This window comes from Pipistrellus kuhlii, unplaced genomic scaffold (genome assembly GCF_014108245.1).
Source record: "Pipistrellus kuhlii isolate mPipKuh1 unplaced genomic scaffold, mPipKuh1.p scaffold_m20_p_4, whole genome shotgun sequence".
Classification (NCBI taxonomy): domain Eukaryota; kingdom Metazoa; phylum Chordata; class Mammalia; order Chiroptera; family Vespertilionidae; genus Pipistrellus; species Pipistrellus kuhlii.
Genome location: NW_023425540.1, coordinates 65,133,800 through 65,155,519, shown reverse-complemented (window position 1 = coordinate 65,155,519; position 21,720 = coordinate 65,133,800). Strand labels below are relative to the sequence as shown.

The window sequence follows — 21,720 nt, the reverse complement described above, 5'->3', positions numbered from 1 at the left end:
ATGTGAGAGAAATTGGTTGCCTCCTGCATGAATCCTGCCCAAGCAAGGAACATGCCCTTGACTGGAATCAAACCCGGGACCCTTCAGTCTGCAGGCTGATGCTCTATCCACTGAGCCAAACCTGTTAGGGCGGTGGTCAGCAAACTGCAGCTTGCGAGCCACCGTTTGCCGTTCTGTTGACTAATGAATTTGTTGACCACTGTGCTAGGGAATATTTTTAGTGTTTTAATAAGTATTTGATTATTGTCACAATATGAAAGATATAATTCTTAACTTTATGTATTCCTCTGAATAGAACTACAGAGAGTTGTCCATACGTGAAAAAGGGAGAAGGAAAACCCAGCTGACATTGTGAGGACTTCCAATTAAACATGGTGGATTAAACACACATTTTCTCACAAAACAACAGTACATTAAAAAAAAAAGGAAATACATAAAAAAGCATAAACCTAAATGAATAAGGGTAATGGAAGAGGAGATGATAACAGACAAAAATGCCAATAATATTTTAGAAACAGGAAGGAGAATAGACAGGTGTAGTATTTCTGCTTTAAATAAGAGATACCATGGTCGAAAACTCTAAGAAGAACACTTTCTGCAGGACAAATCCAGAATGATTAGAGCTGAATATATATCCAGCAAAATGTTAATTTGAGGTATTTATCTGAATAATATCAGGCTAATTCAAGCATCTCTGAACCCTTCAATTACTCAGTCCTTAATTACCAGCATTCTAAAGAACAAAAGTATTTCAGTAATTGTAGCATGAATTATTCAGATAATTTGCTGGTCCTTGATTTCATTTTTTGGATATAAAATCACATTCTCGGTGACCAAAATTGGAAAGAAGAAAAGGCTTGAATTTAAATCAGTTTTTCATGAACTTGAATTTGCTGCTCCTCTAGGCATGGATTTCCATAGCCCAGATGGCAACTTAGCGGGTTAGTCTTACATGGTCCACGGGTATGCATTGCACTCCCCGATAACCAAAATAGGGGATGTTGCTACTTTTGTGGTCCCCTTACAAGCTCTAGTGAGAGAGCATATCTACAAATCCCAGCTACTGAAAAATGGGGTTCTGGTTCAAAGAACGAAAACCCAAGTACCCAAACCAACACTCCCTGCTGGTAGGTGGATTGGGAGCCAGAAGGTCTAGCTATAAACAGAGCACACCACTCTTTCCGTGAGATGACAGCCTCGGTCCTTGTGTTTTACTTCGCTTTTGCCCTCTTCTTCCATTCCTTCCCTCTACCTCTCCCTCTCTCCAAATCTCTATGAAGTCCCTAGCGAGTGCCAGCCACCACGGTGGACACCTGGGATACAACTGGAGGTATGATACTACCATCAGGGATCACTGATCTCATGAAGTTCTTGGACCTTTCATGGAATTTATAACTTTTTAATGGTATCCTCTTTTAATTCTCTCTTGATTATGATCTCACTGAATGAAGGGACCCAGGCTTACTATGGCACAGCAAAATGGGTGGCTTAGAGCTGACGATGTTGTTGAAATAAGTGCGCCGGCAACTCAGGGATGCGGGTCTAGGAACATCCCGTATCTGCACTGATCTCTGGTGGGAAGGAAAATCCCAAGGGACTGGTTGGAGCAGGGGTGCTTGGTGAAGATATTTGACCATGCTGAGTCAAGTCTCCATCTGGTACTTTTAAACCTCAAGTAACTTTCTGATTCTTTAAAACTCCAACTTTAAGGGAGTTCATAGACAGGCACTGCTCGTTTAGTGTTCAAGAATATCCTAGTTGTGGCAAGCATGGCACCATGAGGACTCACACTAGAATGTGTCCCTTTTGGAGTTACACAGTTCAAAACCGGACCCTGGGGGAGTGAGGAAAGGAGAGTGGAGTTGGGTGAAGGGAGTTTTGTTCTTAAGCTGAAACCAGGATTAGCATGCTGGAAGAAATGTATTTCCGGTGGGATGATTTTAGTTTCCAAGGCAGGTCTCCCCTGCACCTCCTACCTATAGCTCATGAGTATCCACATGCTCATTTCTTGCCTTCCGAAGGCAGTGCTTTAAGACAGAACATAGGATCTTCATTGTAATAACTTTTTATTTTTTATTTTTCCCGTGTCTCAACTCATTCTACTTTTATATTAAATTCACTGCAGAATATGCTCTCTCCTTTTCCCAGGGGGAGCAAGGAGCTTATGAAAAGAAGCTGCATTTGTGAATCATGCTCTCATCAATCCTGAGAGCTCTGGCAGGTTTCAGAAAGCGTCTGCTAAATTGTGCTTAGATGCTGGAAAGATCCAGTCACTTGACGTATTCCTCATAACATGGACATTTTTCTCTACAGAGTCTCCTGCTGGGTAACAGCCAACGGCAATGTACAGCTGTGGCTCCTTTCAGAGGAGAACCTGTCAGTTAATGGAATCTGGAGGAATGGTTCAAGATTGGGCTCTCCTTCCTCCCTCCAAGTCATATGGACAAAGCTTCAGTGTGAAATGCAGGTTTTCTCTTGGAATCACATTTGAACCCTAGGGAGGCAGAGGTGGAGGTGGGAGGGACAAGGTTGTGCAGGGAGCACAGAACACTGGGGAACCTGGGAGGTGTGGGAAGAAAGGAGACCAGATAGACTCTGGGGCTGGGGCGGGGAGGGAGGTGATTCTGGAGCATCAATGATTGATCACCTCAAGTCAGGAATCAACTCTGGACCCAGAGCTAGTATATTAGAAATGAGAAAAAACAACACACAAATACTTCAGATGAAGCTTAGATTTAGAAACTAGAGTTTTGGGTTTTTTTGTTTGTTTTGTTTTGTTTTGCAGGAAGTCTAATGTCTATAAGTGTTACAAAATACCCTTTTAGTAATAGTACGTTAACGAAATTTCCTAAATAGTCACATTGGGAAGATTTTGTCTGCTTTCCTGGGTGCGCTCTAGAACTATGCAATCAACACATACTCAGAGAGCCTAGAAACGTGCCCATGGCTACTTATATAATCATTCCCGACAAGGATCCTTAAAAAGCATGTGGGTTAAAAATAAATACGTCCAGGTCAAACATTTAAGGAAAGACTAAAATGTGGTCACTTTATTATATCCAGAGACATTATGGCAAAAATGCACTTGCTCAGTAGGATCAGGGATTCCTTTCTGGACCGAATGCATGTTTCCATCGGGATCTGGAAATGCTGCTCAGTAGGGCTGAGGGTCAAGTTTCAGCCAGGGCCTCACCTCTATATTCCCAATGTCTTCCACATCTCTGCTCATTTTGCTGTTTAGAGTTTGTTCTGATAATATAACAACAAAGAGAAAAATGTGTGTGTGTGTGTGTGTGTGTGTGTGTGTGTGTGTAAGCACATGCTTGCCAACTGGTGGGGGTGGGCACCCTGAACTCATCTCCTGTTGGGCACAGCATAGGACCACTGTCACATGCTCTTGTTATCTCAGGTCAAACATATCACTCTGTTTGGTGTGGTTGCTGAACGACCTTGATAGCTATGTAAAATATCTGATGCTAGCTCTTGGCTCTACATGTATAATTCTGAGTATGGCTAATTCCTTCATAGAAAAATCCACACTCACAGTGTTTATTACTTACTGTCTTAAAGGAGAGTCTATTCTCAAGTTGGTCCCAGGATCAGGAGTCTCCTGATGTTAACCCCTCAGGGCACAGTGACACTGTGATCAGAGAGGATGTGACTGGTAGTGAACAAGGGCTAATGCCCATTCATAACTGGAACCAATACTCATTTCATTTGCTACAGATCTCAGATAGACTTAAACTCTGGGAAATGGATGGCTTATTGACATTTTAAGACAAGAAATGGCAAACATTTCCTCGGAGTTGTAATAACTCAAAACTAATTTGTCCTTTGTGATAAAAAGAAGAGATAAATCTGTGTTATAAACAAAGTCATCTTCTGCAGTTGAAACGCACTGGGAAAACTGTTCAAAGTAATAGAGTTAAATCTAATTTTAAATGGCATTGAAAAGAAATTTAGATTCTTTCTATCAAGCTGTGACCAATTTAGAAAAATAAACAGCAAACAGAACCCCCTCACAGTGCTGACATTCTTTAAAATGTTGCGTTTATTGCCCCCATTTCTTATTTACCAGGAAAAATAATAAATTCTCTGGAACTGAAATATGATTCCAGAGTAAGCCTGGAAATGGGGCCTACTGCCTCACCCTTTCTCTCAGGGTTATACTGACAGGGTCAATTAGTGGCATAATGTGTGGAGTCAAGCTAACCCACGGACTGCCACTGGTTTCCAAAGTTCTATGATCCTGGCAACCCTGCTACCCGAGAGGGGCCATCTGGCCTTCAAAGAAGTTCTAGCGACAAGATGTGAGGCCATCTCTGATGGATGAACACCTGGTTCCTTTCCTTCTTGCATCTTTCTATGGGATGCTTTCTCTGTGGGCCCCACAGGCAAAATGAAGCAGGCACTAGAGTTGATTCGGTGTTTTTCATGCCCTTGTTCTCATGCTAGTCTTAATTTCTCTGAGGAATCCTTATTTCAACTAGAGATTCCCATCCTTCCTTTGCCTAAGGAGTAACTGGGCTGGCTGTCCCAGCCTCTGGGTGATTATGAGTGAAAGAAGGAAATCTCCCCTCTTTGGCATGAACAAAGTGGTCAAACTAAAAACATAATACAGTGCAGGTTAACTTATAAGGCAGGGATGGAAATGGCCATGATGCTTATTTAAATACAATGAATATGTTTACTTTTGGGTTTCCATTTATCACCAAAATAAAATTCAATACAAAAAGCCCAGGAATCTGATAGGTTCAAAACAGCCTTCAGAAGGCTTGTTTCTTAAACTGACTAGGGAACTGTTAACCTCATGTCAGATATCCAAGTAGCCCTACAGCCGCATGCTGTGCTCTGATTTTTGTCATCCTACTACAGTACATTATTCAGTTTTGTTCCCTTGCTTATAGGAAGACAGGATGAACTATTTCTGGCAGGAGAATGTACTGTGATACTGTCTTTTTTTCCAGGTGCTAAAGAAACCTAGAAGAAATGAGGGGTCCTGCCGAAACCGGTTTGGCTCAGTGGATAGAACATCAGCCTGTGGACTAAAAGGTCCCAGGTTCAATTCCGGTCAAGCGCATGTACATTGGTTGTGGGCACATCTCTGGTTAGGGGGTGTGCAGGAGGCAGCTGGTCGATGTTTTTCTCTCATTGACATTTCTAGCTCTCTATCCGTCTTCCTTCCTCCCTGTGTAAAAACAATAAAATATGTTAAAAAAGAAAAGAAATGAGGGGTCCTCCCCAGTCCTCTCCCCACAAGAGTTGGTCAGTCTTTGTACTTCATTCCCTTAGGGCAGTGTTTCCCAAAGTGTGGTACACGTACCCCCAGGGTATGGGAAGAGTTTGGTGGGGGCACGCGTTGCACCGGAGTTTGGTGGGGATATGTACTGCACTGTGCTTAGCTGCGCCTAATTCTATGTTCTCATTAGTATGAGGGGTACTCAGCATTATGAAAATTATAGAAGGGGTACACATATGTCAAAAGTTTAGGAAACACTGCCTCAGGGTATCATTGGGGACTTTTGTTTAAGGACTACAACAGAATTTTTTAGGCACCAGAAATGGGGACAGAGGAGGTATGTGGGTGGGGAAGGTAGGTTAGGAGAAACAGAAGTGCCAATGCCAACGTCTGGGAAGGGAGCTGATATTTTTCCTGTTCCCTCCCCACCACCAGGCACTGGGCTGTCAGCACTGGCCAAGATTCCCTGCCCCAGTGTGGCCACAGCAGCCCAGACTTAGGCAACATGTGAGCCTGCCCCAAGCAGAAGTCTGGTGATCAGTAAATGCTGAACATTCAAGGCACTTCCTTCAATTTACTGCATTAATGAGACCCCTAAGGGTACCCATTAAAATGGCTGTGATGGTCTAGCCTGAATAGAGATCTGAAGCAGATTAAATTTGATTTAGAGGAGAGGAGGGAAGGAGAGTAACATTTCTCTTGTCTTAGTATTTTGAACTAAAATTCATATCCACAGCACATGCGCAAAATGTTCATATATACATATGTGTATATATATATATATATATATATATATAGATAGATAGATAGATAGATAGATATATGAACATTTTGGAAGAGGGCTAAAAGGTGTGTCATACTTTTAATTTAAATTAAATTTTAAGTTAAATTATTTGTTTAATTTAAATTTAATTTAAATGATTTAAAAGTGACATTTCCTTTTAAAATGGGTTTGGGTTTAACTCCTCTGAAATAAGCTAGTCAGGGCACTGCCTGCATTGACTCCTCTCCACTGCGCTCCTTTTCCTGCCCCCTGTTCCCCACCTTGTCAGGGAGAAATGCATATCCCCCCAGGAAGATGCAACAAAGCTCAGCTACGGCAGGAGTCCAGCCACCTGTGACCTTCACCATGACCCTTTTATGCACAGTCCATGCATTTCAACTTGTAGCGGTTTTGTGTGAGAAAGAGGCCGGCTTACTGACCGGCACTGTGGTTCCGAATGCTACGCTGGAGCAATTTCAGAATGTCAGGGCCCGGCTTCTCCCAGGGGCAGCAGAATAGTGATGAAATGAGCTTTCTGTCTACGATCAACAAGAAAGCCACAGCTCTGCTTCAAAGTTCTGATCCTGAGTGGAGGTTGAGTCATTCCACCCATGACAGGAAATTTAATTTCTGTACCTACTTGGTACTTGACTCCATGAAAACAAAGATTGAAAGCCAAAGTCAACTAGAAAACACAGGGTGTTTGTGAGCGGAGTAGACTCCTGGGCCCTCCTACAGGGCACTTGCTTCCTCTCTAAGGACCAGTGACAAGCCTGCCTGCTTCTATTCAGAGGAAGGGCTATAGGCTTCTTCTTCCTCAGTGCCAACCCTGCTAAGTGGCTCCAGGGTCATGATTTAAAAGGTCGTGCAGCCTGGCTGGCATAGCTCAGTGGTTGAGCACCGACCTGCGAACCAGGAGGTCATGGCTTCATTCCTAGTCAGGGCAAGCGCTGCAGGCTTGATCCCCAGTAGAGGGAGTGCAGGAGGCATCCAATTAATGATACTCTCTCCCTCCCCCTTCCTCCCTGAAATCAATAAAAATATATTTAAAAAATAAATAGAAAAGAAAAGGTTATGCAATTCAAAGCGAAGACAGGGCATCCCTGCGCTATACATCCCCTGCCCCACATACCGTGTGCAGTTATGCAGATGCTCTTCAGTCAGCGTGTTAGAGGGAAGGCTGATGCAGCTGCTGGCCTTCTCCTAGAGATGCAATTAAACATCATCTGAAACATGCAGCAAGCACAGCACATGCAAGTCTCAATGAACGGGAGGCATGCAGGGGAGAGAGCAGACTTGAAGCTTTGTGTGCACTTGAAGGAGCTGGGGGAGGGGGCTGTTGAGAAAATCCTTGTACCCCTGAGCAAGAGAACCTGTCCAGTTACTTGGAATCAGGAATCATTTTATCTGAGCAATTCATGTTTGGTCATAGTTAACCCCAAGGGCCTGGTGTTTGGGGCACAAGTGTGACTCTTCTAGCTGAAACAAATACAGCTGAAGTTCTTTATAATGAAGACAATTCATGGTGGAAACCAATCGGGGTTTAATTAATTAGAGAGATAAAAACTAAAACTTGATGTTGGTATTGAAAAACAAAACAAAACAACAGTTGTGACTCCTGGCTGGGAGTTTACCTTGTACCAAATAATAAACCATGTGGGGGTGACTCTCTAGATTGCATGATGGATATCCTGGGTCCTTCCATTCCTCAATTTTGCATTTTGGCTGCCATACCATTTTTGAGGGCATGGTGTGCACAGAGCATGCTGGAAACATCACCTAAAAAGATGCTGGTGTTTCTTATTCCCTGGATTTAAACCACAGATTACAGTGCATGGTTTTCCAACAAATGCAATTATAAAACGTAGTTCGTGGCTCCCTCTGCCACCCCCTGTGTGCTGGCAGGCACTCGGCTGCTCTGGCCTCTGGATCCACATGCAGGGCCTGCATCATACAATGCCAATGTGGAGGTCCCTGCAGTTTATTTATTTATTTTATGATCTTTCTTTTTATTATTATTATTATTATTTTTTAAATATATTTTATTGATTTTGTACAGAGAGGAAGGGAGAGAGATAAAGAGTTAGAAACATCGATGAGAGAGAGTCATCGATCAGCTGCCTCTTGCACACCCCCCACTGGGGATTATGCCCGCAACCAAGGTACATGCCCTTGACTGGAATCGAACCCGGGACCCTTCAGTCCCCAAGCTGACGCTCTATCCATTGAGCCAAACCGGTCTCAGCTTATTATTATTTTTTTAAATTAAATTATTATCTGTGTACATATTTTAACATTGCCCCCCCCTCCCATACATACCCTCCCTCCCCAGAGTTTTGTGTCCATTGGTTGTACAAGCCCTTCGGTTGATCTCTTATCTCCCCCAGATCTCCCTACCCTCCCTGCTGTGATTTATTTTAAAGATCACTCCAGTGTTCAATAGTTAAGTCTTTAGAAATAGAGTTTCTATTTATGAGCTCTTTAATTGGGCTGGGGAATAAACCATGCAGTCGTGTGAGGAAAACAGACGCTTCCTGAGGCAGACTCCACGCCCGAGAAGGGCCTGGTTTCCCATCAGCTGGTGGTCGAGGACTCCTAATAAGCAAGGATCAAACTATTTAGGGAAATTTAGAGAGCAGAATGTAATTTCCTGTGATGTATTTAATCTTTCAGAGTATTATCTGAGGCATAGCAAAGAGTCTGTACCCTAACACATCTCATTCGAAACACATACATTTGGCTTTCCATCCATTCCTTTGGGATTTTTCTGGGGATTACCTCAAGGTGACAAAGGTCAGCAATCTGCAATGTCAAGAATGACAAAATTCAAAGGAAAAAAAGAGATATCCTCCAGATAGCACTCACCGCCTTATTCTTTCCTTTGCTAGCAGCGCTTGCGGGGTTTCCCTTGGCGTCTGTCGTCTTCCTTCCAAGTGAGGTTAAGGGCAGTGTGTAAGTCTTCAGCTGGTTGACCGCCTGATAATTATTATTATTGTTCTGGTTGCCACTGAGCGTCTCCATGATGGATCGGAAAGTCCCGAAAGGCCTTTTGAGCTGGTCCCCTGATTCGCTACTGGTGGAGGTCCGCTGGAGGGTCCTGCCCTTGTCTCTGTCCTTCTCTCCATTGAGTTCAAGGCCAGTTTGCTCCATCTGCACCACGGGCTCCTCAAAGGTGACTCTGAGTTTCAAGTTCTGAGATGTCCGGCGCTTGGAGGACGGAGACTTGAGGGCACTCTTGGGACTCGTGGCCACTTTCTGGGCAGCTGAGCTGTCGGGGCTGGGCAGAGTGGGGTCTCCAGAGGGCTGGTTTGGGGGAGTGGTCCCTGAACCTGGACCATGGGATTCCAAGTCTGGTTCGCTGCTCTCTGAGGTGGGAGATGGGCTGTGGCCATCCAGAGATTTGGAGGCCTTGATCCCGAAAGGAAACCGGCGTCCTGACGCCAAGGTGTGCTTCTTGATCATCAAGTGCAAGCTTTCGGCGCTGTCTATGGCCTCTGCACTTTCCACAATGGGCTGTGGCCTGGGCCGCTCGGCCTTCCTCACGGGTGTGGTCTTGGGGTCCTCGGAGGTGTTGGAGTCTGTGTCCGACTCGCTCAGTGACCGCTGCATCAGCTGCCGCAGTCGGGCTAACTTCAGTTCCCTCTTCTCCGGAGGGATCTTCTTGGAATTTCTAGAGGAAGCCTGAGTATCCTGGAATTCCAAGGACAGCTTTTCCTGGGTGCAGACATTCTCTGAGATGTCTTTCCCCAATAACTGGCGAAGGATTCTATCTGAATCTTCATCTTTTGCTTTAGCTCTGGCCCGGCTGGATGCTGACAGGCTTGCAAGGACCTGCATCCCCTCTTGGACTCCTGGTTTGCTTTTGGCTACAGATTCATCATCAGTGTCTGGGGATTTCCACTGGGACTTTCTGGAAGCAGGAGAGCATGGCGAACTGAAAAGAGGAGGAAAGACACATTGGGATGATTTCCCACTGTGTTAAAATGACTCGGCCCCAAGTCATGGCATGGTCTTGACTACCACTAACAACTTACAAATCAATAAGATTGGAATAAGAATAATCACTTAATGTTTGTTCAAAGCAATGCACAAATCCTCCATAGGGGCAACCATAACCTAAGTATAGTATGCCTCATACCTTATACCATGACAAAAATTGTCCACTACTTTACTATTTGCACATGAATCTTGCACCGATTTCCTCAATTTATCCCATCTTCAACAACCTAATGCAGCTATATATCCTTATTCTCGTTTTATAGGTGATGAAATGAAAGAACCTGAAAGAGTAAATGACTTGTTCACAGTCACTGAAGGAAGAAATGGCAGAGCAGAGACAAACCAGTTTATCAGACCCCATGTCCAGCGCTGTCTTCCCGGGCTATTGAATTCTTATTCCTCCTTATAAAGCTAAAATGTGTTCTGTTGTCATTTTCTTAAAAGACATTAGAAGGAAGTCCAAAAGAAGGCTCTGAGGTTTAAGAGCTGTAAGGACTCCGTCTACTGATGTATCTGGCATTACCTGGGCGAAGAGAGGAGTGACTTGCCCTCGGATCTCTGGGCCTCTAGGAGTTGCTGGAGCTGGTGCTGCAGTGTGACCCGTTCCACTGTCTGTCTGGGAGAACAGACCAAGGCAGTAAACTCTCTGGTACACAGTGCCTACTATGAATCAGCAGGTGTAAAATTTTTCATGATAATTTACAAAAAGTTGCTATAAATCTGAAAGCCTCATAATCTTCATCCTTAAAGTTCAGAAAATTTCCCAAAGATACAATCAAAAGCACCCAAAATGGATGCAAATTTATTATTCATATGGTGGAGAACTGTAAGTAATCTAAATGCTCATCAGTAAGACTGAGTAAAAAAATTGTAATTATTTCTATATATAAAGGGAGCTACTAAAAGAATAACACACTTGGATATATATTTATTTAAAATTTAAAGAAGTTTCATATAAGAGAGAGAGAGAGAGGAAGAAAAAGGAGAGAGAATATTTTATAAAGTGTATTTTACTTTCCTTAAGTAAAAAAGGAAGTTATAAAATACTGTGTGCAGTATAATCTCATTTTTAAGATTCTCTCTCTCTCTCTCTCTCTCTCTCTCTCTCTCTCTCTCTCTCTCTCTCATCAAGGTCATTTTCTGAGGTACTGGGATTAGGACTCTAACATATTTTCATATATTAGAAGCCCAGTGTACGAATTTGTGCACCAGTGGGTCCCTCTGCCTGGTCTGCAGAATCGGGCCAAACCAGCTCTCCGGCATCCCCTGAGGAGTTTCAGATTGCAAGAGGGTGCAGGCCAGGCAGATGGACCCCACTGGTGCACAATTGGGACCAGGGAGGGACGTGGGAGGTTGGCCAGCTGGGGAGGGACCGTGGGAGGGCTCCAGGGCGTGTCTGGCCCATCTCGCTTAGTTCCGATTGGCTGGACCCCAGCAGCAAGCTCACCTACCAGTTGGAGCATCCTTCCCCTGATGGTCAGTGCACATCATAGCGACTAGTCGACTGTCTGGCCCCTTGATGATTTGTGCATGTCATAGCTAGTGGTTGAGCAGCCTTAGCATATCATTACCATATAATACTTTGATTGGTTGAAGGGCCAACCAGCCGTCTGGACACTTAGCATATTAGGCTTTCATTATATAGGATTTTTTAGAGGATCACAATTCAAACCATAATATTTAGGCTTGTAGGTTAGGATATCTAACAGAGCTGAACAGTAACTGTGTTTGTTACCTAGAAGTGGTAAAGGTATCCTGATAGGCAAAAGCACTCAAGAATGTCTCCCACTCCAAATTTTGAACTGGAAAAACCAGTGTTTTCCATCCCTCCTCCTGCCCTGGAGCCTGCAGGGTACAGTGTGCCCTGGCTACACAAAGTGGATCTCTCTGCTTGTTTCTAGTTTGCCAACTTCACTGAGGAACATGGTGAGAAAAGGACTAGGGTCTACATGTAACCTATCCTATGTTACTTTGTCATTGGCCTAACTACAACTGTCCACAGCATTCAGCTTTGGGCACAATGGAAGAACTGCTGCCTATTAGTGTACATGTGTATTTTATCCCAGGATCATCAATAGAGAGAGCAGCCAAGACTCTGACTGTGAAAAGTTCACCAATAGAACAGCTATTCCAGCTCATGAAAGCCTGTGGTACAGAGTCTGGGGGGGATGTTGTGTGAGCTCCTCTCTCATATGACGCTTTAGAAAAAGCATTTTTTAGATCATTTTAAATTTCCTCTTCATGGATATGTCTATAAACTACTGTGGGGAGTGGACATGGGTACAACATTCTGGGAAGGATACTAGGTGGCATCTATCTATATTTTGAATATGTATGCCCTATGTTCTAGAAATTCCCTTTCTAGGAACTTAGTTTTAGAAATGTCTACACATGTACAAAAAGCTGTGTACAAAAAGACATGTATGTTCTCTGTGGGAAGATAACTTATTGAGTTAGAATTTTGTGTGCATGTTCTCTTCAATTACAGCCAGCCCTTGGAACTCACTTAGCTCACTTGCCCCAGGGGAACTTTGTGTTTTTGTGCAACGGGGTGAAGAATGCTTGCAAGGAACCATATTATTTAAAAATAATATTATATATTTCCTCTATGAAAAGCCTAATCTCTTTAAAGACAGTATTCTATGTACTGGCAAGGGGTAGGGTAAAGGGATGCAGAGACTTGTACCTCTAAGGCAAGACAGTATAAGTAGGGAGATCAAGGGTTCCCCAAGCTTGTAGAAGAGCCAGAGGGTCCAAGGCCTTGTCACATGCTTTTGTAAATTACACTTGTAATAAGTGAAGGCCTTCCACCAAGCATACACTTCATAATTTTCCTTTACAATTTAATTTTTAAGGCTTATCATCCCATTCCATTAATGTTATTTCAAATACTGATTCTGTCCCCACTATGGCAACTCTATCTTGACCACTGTTTTCCAAGGGCTGACCTTGGTCTCAGGCAGGTGTCTGCTCCTAATTCTTCAACCCATCGAAGACCTACCTGTTCTCCAGCCCCCCTTTCTCCAAGCCTATCCTGACAGCAATCCCAGAAAGCTTCCCTGACAGTGAGGTACGCAATGTCTGTCAGTTTAACAATCTCACAAAGAACTGACTGCAGCTAGACAGAGTAACATCTTGCTGACTGAATAAGATTTTATGTTCTGAGGATTCATGAGCCATCTGATTAATTTTTATAACAATTTATTAGTGATGGTTACCAGGTTAACTGTCTGTAATTTCCCAACTATATATTTTTCTTCTTGAGAAAACAGAGAAACTGGCCCATCTCTAGACTTTTCTTTCTCGTGAGCTTTAGAAGTTGAGGGATTATCCCACGCTGCCCTGTTATCTGGCCTGAGGTGGGAACACACAGAGAGAGCTCTCTCTCTGTCCAATAGCTTAAATTCCCTGCTTCGAAAGCTTGCTTTGCATTTTTCTTGTTTGTGTGAATATCATCTGGCCTCTGCAGAGATGGCTTCAGCATGAACGCTGGCTGTGAGGATTTGGGGCAGAGGGAGAGGAGATGAGAATGCAAGGAAGTCCCCATACAACCCACATGGGGAGCTTCCCAAAGCACCTGCTGAGACCTAAGCACAGGGATGATGGGCCAGACGTTGTTCTCAGGGAGCAAACAGGCACTTACTCCTTCAGTTGCTTGGTTAACTTTACCACCTGTGAGGCCAGTGACATGCAGGTCTCCACCACCACCAGGTACCGGGAGCACAGGGTGTGCCCATGGCGCTCTGCGCTCTGGGAGGGCTTGTCCCCCGCGTGGTTCTGCATGGTGACATTTGCTCCATACTCAACCAAGGTCTGTCAGAAAGGCAGAGACATGGGGTCATTTCGGGGCCTTCTTCTAAACACTTTTAATGACTGTAACAGAAGGTTGAATGGAGCCTTTCCTGTTATTCCAGAACCAGTTCCCAGAGCCCATAACAGGACAGGGTGGGGCAACCTGGCGAGCTTTCAGCAGTCGATATCAGACACCTCCTGCCCTACTACCAGCAACTCCACCCAGGCTCCAGAGAAGCCTGGAAGGGGAGGAGGTTGCTGCCATCCTTAAGGTCCCGTCCTGTATGAGGCATGCAGGGCGATGTCTGTGTGGAGACGCCTCGTCCCTTTCAATGGGTGGGTTTGTAACGTTGCCTGTCAGGAGGAGAGTGGGACTTGTTTATCGGTGCCTATAGACTTGGGCAGCACACTTGACATGTTGCTGAGCCTAAATGATCCTGATCACGAATTAAAAGAACTGCAATGAAATGACATGGCCAGGGCTGGGCAGCAGCCTGCTCTCCCACCATGTACCATAGCAAACGTATGTCCCGTAGATTGAGCAGATGGAGTAGAAGGGAGCTTGATGCCAGGTTGCTATTGCCCTATTAAATATGGGAGGGTTCTCCAGCCTTGGCCACGAGGAGAATTGTGTGGGGAAAGGGGGATATAAAGTTGGGGCCAGATCTCCCCTGTCAGGTAACAGTGGGGAGACTCAGAGGGCCCCATGAATGCCCCTTTAGAAATCAGCTCCTGAAGGCTGCCCACAGAGGGCATCAGTGGCGAACCACGGTGAGCTGAAGAAGCGGTGACAACTTTCATGGAGAGTGCCTTGACCTTTCCCAGTTAAGCAAAGAGACAGTGGACTTTTCCTCTCCATACTCCTACTTTCTCCCCAACACTGGAGCCCAGAAGAGAGAGGGGAATAGGAGCTAGCATGGCGAATAGAAAGCCGATCATGCCTCACTCCCCCATGCCAAGTCCCTTGACCTCTGAGTCTAGTCTGGGCTGGGGATGAGAATGCTTTCAATCAGAAATAAGACTGAGACTTTAAATTGGTTTGGGTGAAATGTTAATAGTTAAAAGCAAGCAAAAAGTTATGGAATCTGGCCAATGTAGTATTAGTAGAGGAGAGATTTAATCACGCATGGTTGACGTCATTAATTAAAAACCAACAGCAAAATGATTTCACATTATACCGTGATGACACAAGATGCCACAAACAGCTGGGATACCAACACAGATCCACTGGCATAATCCGACATATCCTTTGACACTGTCAACATGAGATTATAGATCCTTGGATTTATTTCAGTAATAGGTAATGCTCTTCCCACAAGCAATGCTTGAAATTTTTAAATTTCTAGACTACTTAGACTCAAGGGTCATTGAGGAGCTTCGTTTTCCTTTTAGCTTAGGATCACTCACTATGAAAGGCCAATCTGCCAGAAAGCCACTCCAATTTACCCCTCCCCCCTGCCCTCCAAGAGGCAGGGGACCACCTCTCCCACCCCAGCTCTCTGAGTCTCAGTGTAAACACAGCCTGGATCGCTCCCTTGACTCAGGTCTCTGCAGATTTCTTTCCAATGTTTTTCAAGCTCAGTCTCCTTCTCACCTCATAAGGAACCTCGGTCACTCCCTCTTCTACGCTCAGTCTCTTTGTATTTTTTAAAAATCTCACACCCAGTACATAGACTCACTTCCAAGATTATCCAAATTTCTACATCCATGGTATCGAGTGCCAAAAGTATCATTTGTGCTAAGTGGAGTGATGAATGTTCTGAAAGGACAGGCTGCCTCTCCTCACATATTAAATAGAAAAATAACTGAAATCTCAAACAGAATTGGTGATATCAGCTGGTTTTCTTTGGCTTTCGTCATTTATTAGCTGATAAAAAAGTTTATTTCAAGACTATTAAATATTGGAGTGTTTTGTTAAATGGAAAAAGAACGTTTTCCATTTTTATTTGATTATTTTTCTTCCACACACACACACAAAAAAATAATGCTACTCCTTTCATCTTCCTGCAGATCCTGGTAATAATTTAAATTTCTCTCCAATTTCTCATCACTCCTTTTACAACTTGAGGCCTTAAATTAGAAGCTTTATCCTTTGCCAACAATAGTGGGGGAACTCTTGAACATGTGGAATATTTTCTATCAATTTAGCTCTCTAAAGAGCAGTTGTATGTGGGTGGACACTCTAGACAGCTCTCTGCTTTAAAAAAAAAAATCATTTTCTGCCTTTTACTTTATAACTTTTCCATATCTTCTCATGTCATTTCCTGAGTCCTCTCTACTTTCCTGATCAACGGTTCTCACTGCTCAGTTTTCTCTTATCAGATACAGTCTGCCTTGTGCACAGTAGGAACCTAATAAGTACCTGCTAAATAAATGAGCACATTAAGTTTGCAATAAAAGAAACAACACATAAGGCAACAAAGAGTGTTGCTTTCTTAGAGTTGTTATGTACACATAGCATATTTGAACTGTGTGAACTTGTGAAGTAGAAGTAATTTCTCTCGTCCTGGCTGTCAACCACATGCTCTCAACGGCTCTGTTCAAGGAGTGGGAACAAAGCCACAGGTGTTGAGTCATTTTCAATGATAAGAATGGTGTGGTTGGTCCAATTCTGTTCATTGCGACTCCTGTTCATAAATTAAATTCAAGGCCACATCTAAACCCTGTTTCTGATTCCCAGACTTTCTTTCCATCACACTGTCACTCCTCTTCTACCTGCTCTTCCCCTGACACTTCAGCTGTCCTCTCTGCTTTGTCACTTGGGTCCTGAATGCTTTTTTCTGATTGAAGAGGTCTATCTGGCTTTTCCATTCGCAGGAAGACCCTTGCTTGGTCCTCCTACTGTGTGCTGTTATGATGGCAGCACCTGGTCAAGCTCAGCTCCGTGCAGCTCTGCATTTGGCTGAGGGATAAGGTGCTGACTCCTCTTGAGGGAATCCTACCCTCTCTGATGCCCCTCATGTGGTTTGGGGCAGGGGGAGAACCTCCCTCCCCTCTCCTGTGGCTCTGCTTCCCCGCCTTGTTACATCTTTGCACACATACTAATAGATTACAGTAATACTGGTAAGGCATACTCAGCTTAAAAGATGAGCCCCCCTGAGACCAGTGGCTAGAGTAGCTGTTCAACTAACACCGTGGCTAGCCTGCCCAACAGCTGAAGGGATCCATAGCTGAGTCCTTCCTGTTATCCACTCTAGGCCCGTTTAAATGCATTTGAGAAGCTCGGTCCTACTACAGGGATAGGGGAAGACTATAGCACACTCTCTCTAACCCACTGCTCCTTTCTTCCAAGAATTCCTCTTAACTCATTCTTAAAAAAATCTGTCCCTATTTTTCATATACCTGAAAAGTGTGCCAATGGTAGCAAGAACAGTCTGCCCTTTGAGAGTCTGAGAGATGTCAGTGTGGTACTGATTTCCTGCTATCTTGAGAACATGGAGGTACTTAATGTCTATTGTCCTCAGAATCCTGTGGCATTCAAGGAGAATCTTATAGGGTTATTCTTCTTATAGCTGTGTGGATTTATGAAAATAAAAATATAAGTATATAATTCCTTGTCATCTACTACAATAGGAAAAGCTGATTTAATCTATTCTCCCAATGGATTGAACAGAATTTCCTTTTTAAAAATTACTTGATAAATGCATTTTGCTCTTCCAAGCAGCAGGGCCTGTGTACCTGTATGCACCCAAGGTAGCCATGCTGAGACGCTATGTGAACTGCACTGTTGCCATCTTGGTCCACTTCGTCCAATGAGATGCCTTGTTCTTGCATAAACTGAAGAAGCCACAGAAGAATCTTTTCCTATAAACACAAAGAGAGTAGGAAATAATGGAATGTCATGTGGAGAAATCTAATATAAAGTCAGAGGGGGGGGGGGAAACCCAAATTGTGAAGATAGGACATAACCACCCTTACCATATCAAGAGATAATTCCCATGGAACATGAACGGAAAATCTATGGATCTCTGAAGTCAATGGAAGAGGAATGCTCAGGGAAGTTTAAGAGTAGGAAGTTATCTCAGAACTGCTCTTATTTTACTTACTCTTCTATAGATGGGACAGTTCATTTGCTGAAAGTTTGAGGACCTCCTCCAAGTCTCCCAGCTAGACAGATCCAATGTGGAAACCAGAATCCGGGTCTTTTAAGCCCCAGACAATGTTTTTGTTACTTTATTATACTGTCTGTAGGCTTCCAGAATATTATTATAAAACATTGAACTAGTGAGACAGCTAGCTTCCACTTTTAAGCTTTAATGCTTCCACCATACCTTCCTAATCCCAAAGCTCCTGCAATCAATAGGCTTACAAAAGGAGGCAATACCTTGAGTTGCAGAGTCTAAGAGAACACCACAAACATAAAACTGGCACCCTCTTGATTTTTCTGACCACATATTGGTCATGTTTTGAAGGCAGTTTTCACTTCTTCCAAGTTCAAAGGGAAGCACCTATGATTCTGAACACAAGCTTTCAAAAGCAAAGACACAGAGCAGTTGGAGTGTGTCACCAGAACCCCTTTTCATTTTGCATTTTACCCACGGAGTCTTTGTGGTGTTTTCATGTTATGTTTGGCCCAGGCAGAAAGCAGGGGGATGGGGTTTTACTGTTTTAAAACAGAAAAATGAAATAAAATGTAAAAAAAAAAAATACAAGAGTGGTAAAAACAACAGCATCGAGTTTAGTGAGTGTAATCTGACATTTCAAAAAGACGATCATGTGTTTGAAAAAGCCTTGAACCTCTCCTTAGCCTTTTAAAGGCTTTATTTCCAGTTATTTGCTCGGGCTAGTCATGAACTTTTATACTTCTCTGGATTAAATTTGCCTTCACCTTCTGAACATGCCAACTAATCTGCTAAAGGAATGTTGGATAAAAACAGCCAACTCCTTTAATGTTTCACCCGTCATGTGGGGAGCAGGGCACTGTTTATGAAGGCATCTGGGGCATCGGGGACAGACTGAACATTTGCACCACACTTTTCCCACATGAGCAAGCAGGGAGTAAGAACCCTAGAGAGTAAGAAGAGAAAAATGTAATCAATGCCTACAACCTACCAAGATGCACCCAGGGCGAGCAGAGTGAAGTGTTAGCTGCATTTAAAACAGAGAGAACTTGCAGAAAGTGAAACCTTCCCCATCCCCAGAGCAGGAGGTGGAACAGAGCCTGGAGGCCAGGCTAGGAGTTAGAACTGGGATAAGGATCTACCGAAGGGCTTAACCCTCTTCTATACAGACAAACTTGGGAAAAGTTTGAGCTGAAATTTGACCTGGAGCAGGTAATCTTTCACATGCATAGTGTACGGCAATTTGCTTTACTTTTCTTATAGATTATATTTATGTGGAGACAGATGATTGCACCATCTGTTCAACTTAACTCCTTAAAAGATGCTGATGAGTGGACGTGTCTCAGGTTAAAGGACATTCCACCTGGTTCAAAATCGATGGCGGAGGCATAGACACATTAAGAGGGCAGGCTGCTGCAACTTTGCAGATACAAAGGGCAGTCCTGCCATCTCCAGCAGGCCATCCTCAAGCCTGCGGTGCCCTGGCTTACTCCACGATATTAAATCATGGGATCATCATACTGCCAAGTGCAAGGGAGTTTAGTGACTCATCCAACTCACACACTCTTATTTTATGAATCAGAAAATTGAAAAAAATAATTATTTTCTGATATTCTAGCAGCTCTTTTCTTTAGAAAGTAATGTTCAGAGGAGTTCAAGGTATTTAGAAATGTTTTATAGGTACCTTCTGGTCAGGCATATTTTCATATTTTTCAGACTCAATAAAATATTATAGTGGCTATGTCTATTTCACATGCACGGAAAATGCACTTTATGATAATTCACAGTGCTCTGACTTTTAGAAATGGGGTAGTAGGAAATGGAATACTGCATTTCATATGACTAGGAATTTTGCCCTTGTAGAAATCTGGGAAAGAATCTAGCCACCTGGACTTTGTAGGGGCTGATAATCTGGGAGAAGAAGACAAGTCCGTGTGAGGCGAGAGTTGCCTTAGCTCCTGATGGCTCTCCACTGTTACAATGACCTGTCTTCTTTTCTTATGATGGCATGGGCAACTCTTTCTTCCTTACAATTAAAGATCTTACCCAACTCAATATGCAAGAGTTTAACAAAGGAAGAACCATTACTTGATTGTTCACAATAAGACAGGCCTTTGCCTTGCACCTCAAGTTCATTTTTGTGTTCTGCATTGACAATTTATTTTAATAAAACAATAATCCATTGGCTTGTCCACTGAGATATTATATAGAAACAAGAATCTCTTTGACAATTACCAAAAGGGTTTAGATGATATACAACTGTTCTAATAACTTGGGATTTCTATCATCTAGGATTCCAGTTCTAATATCTAGGATTTCTGATATGGATATGGAGATGGCTAGAATCCTTGGTTTTGGTAAAAGCATTGAGCATTGGCTTTCAGAGAAAAGTTGCTTTCTGCTCCTACTTCATTGTAGAGATCCTACAATTTAGACAATTTAAACTTAACAAATATCTAGTAAGAAGAACCAAACAAATACAGCTGTTTTCTGCAAACAAGAAGGCCCCTGATGAATATATATATATTATGGTGTCCACCTCTTCCCTATAAGACCTTTCACACTCTAACACACACCTGCCTATCTCCACCCCTGCTCCCCTGCAGAAGATGTTAGAGGAAGAATTCATATTTTCCTAAAAGTATTGCTTTCAGAGAGCATCCAATGCAGTCACATGGCTGGAGAGGTTCCTCTGTATTATTGCTGTTTAACAGAATGCTTCTCCCACTTACTCTACCCATTCACCCACACATCTGTCTATAGCCATTCAACTTTCATTATTGACTGAAAACTTCATCTACTAGTTTCATCTTCTGGGAATGCCTATGCTTTTCCTAAAGGCAATGCAATTGTTTAAAGAGGCAATTGATTAATATATGTAATTTTTGATATTGCCAAATGAAGTCTAATAAAATTGTAATTGAAGAGTGTGCTTCAGGTTTATTACTGGAATGAATAAAATCCCTGCAGTTTTTGATGCAACTACAATTGTTGAAGGAGGCAGCTTTGCCTGTGGTCATAGATCATCAAATCAAATACATCATCACTTATAAGATTTATTTTGGCCTAGGATGTTAAAATGTAAAGTAAATGGCCAGTGATGATTTCAAAATGTCATTTATTGTGAGATAAATGTAAAATCTAGAGATAGTAAAATGGGGGGGGGGGGAAGTACATCTAAGAATTGATTAAGGATTGAATGATTCTTTGTTAAATTTTTCTTATATTTTACTTATGGTGAAATAAGCTAAATATTGATAACAATAAAAATAATAAATTGGAAGCCATCTAATTATAATAGCCAACATTTATCTAGTGTCTAGTATATGTCCACAATGGGCAGAGCTTCATGGGGCTTTATTCATTTAGTCCCCAGAGCAACCCTGTGAGAAAACATCTATTATCTCAATTTTTTTGAAAAAATCTTCACTTGAGGATATTTTTTTCCATTTATTTTTAGGGAGTGTGAAAGGAAAGGAGGAAGGGAGGGAAGAAAAGAAGGAGGGATGAAGGGAAAGAGAAAGATGGAAAAACATGGATGTGAGAAAGGCACATCGATTGATTATATTATAATTGGTTACCTCCCACAGGTGCCCTGACCAGAGCTGGGGATCGAACCTGCAAACCAGGTACATGTCCTTTGACTGGAATCAAATCCTTGACCCTTCCAGTCCTTGAGCCGAGGCTCTACCCACTAAGCAAACCAATAAGAGCTATTATCTCCATTTTAAAGATGAAGAAACTGGGGTCCAGGGAGACCTTTTCTTAAAAAAAAAAAAAAAAAAAAAAGTATCAAGGCCATTGAGCTAGTAAGTGATAAGGCCAAGGTTTAAAAACAGACACTTGACTCAGGAATCAATATTCTC

The 21,720-nt window shown here is 42.9% G+C and overlaps 1 protein-coding gene across 5 annotated transcripts in view; it reads right to left on the bottom strand.

The window, feature by feature from the left end:
• LOC118703442 (synuclein alpha interacting protein) overlaps nt 1-21,720 on the bottom strand; it is a 138,236-nt gene that overhangs the window by 1,017 nt on the left and 115,499 nt on the right. For 4 of the 5 annotated variants that reach the window (XM_036410386.2, XM_036410387.2, XM_045571877.1 and 1 more), the window contains 5 exons: nt 17,472-17,597; nt 13,645-13,814; nt 10,525-10,617; nt 8,868-9,936; nt 7,135-7,205 (listed from right to left, as the gene is read on the bottom strand). In XM_036410386.2, coding sequence (XP_036266279.1) covers nt 7,135-7,205; nt 8,868-9,936; nt 10,525-10,617; nt 13,645-13,814; nt 17,472-17,597 — 1,529 coding nt within the window. The remainder of the gene's footprint in view (nt 1-7,134; nt 7,206-8,867; nt 9,937-10,524; nt 10,618-13,644; nt 13,815-17,471; nt 17,598-21,720) is intronic. The other variant, XM_045571878.1, reaches the window with a different exon arrangement.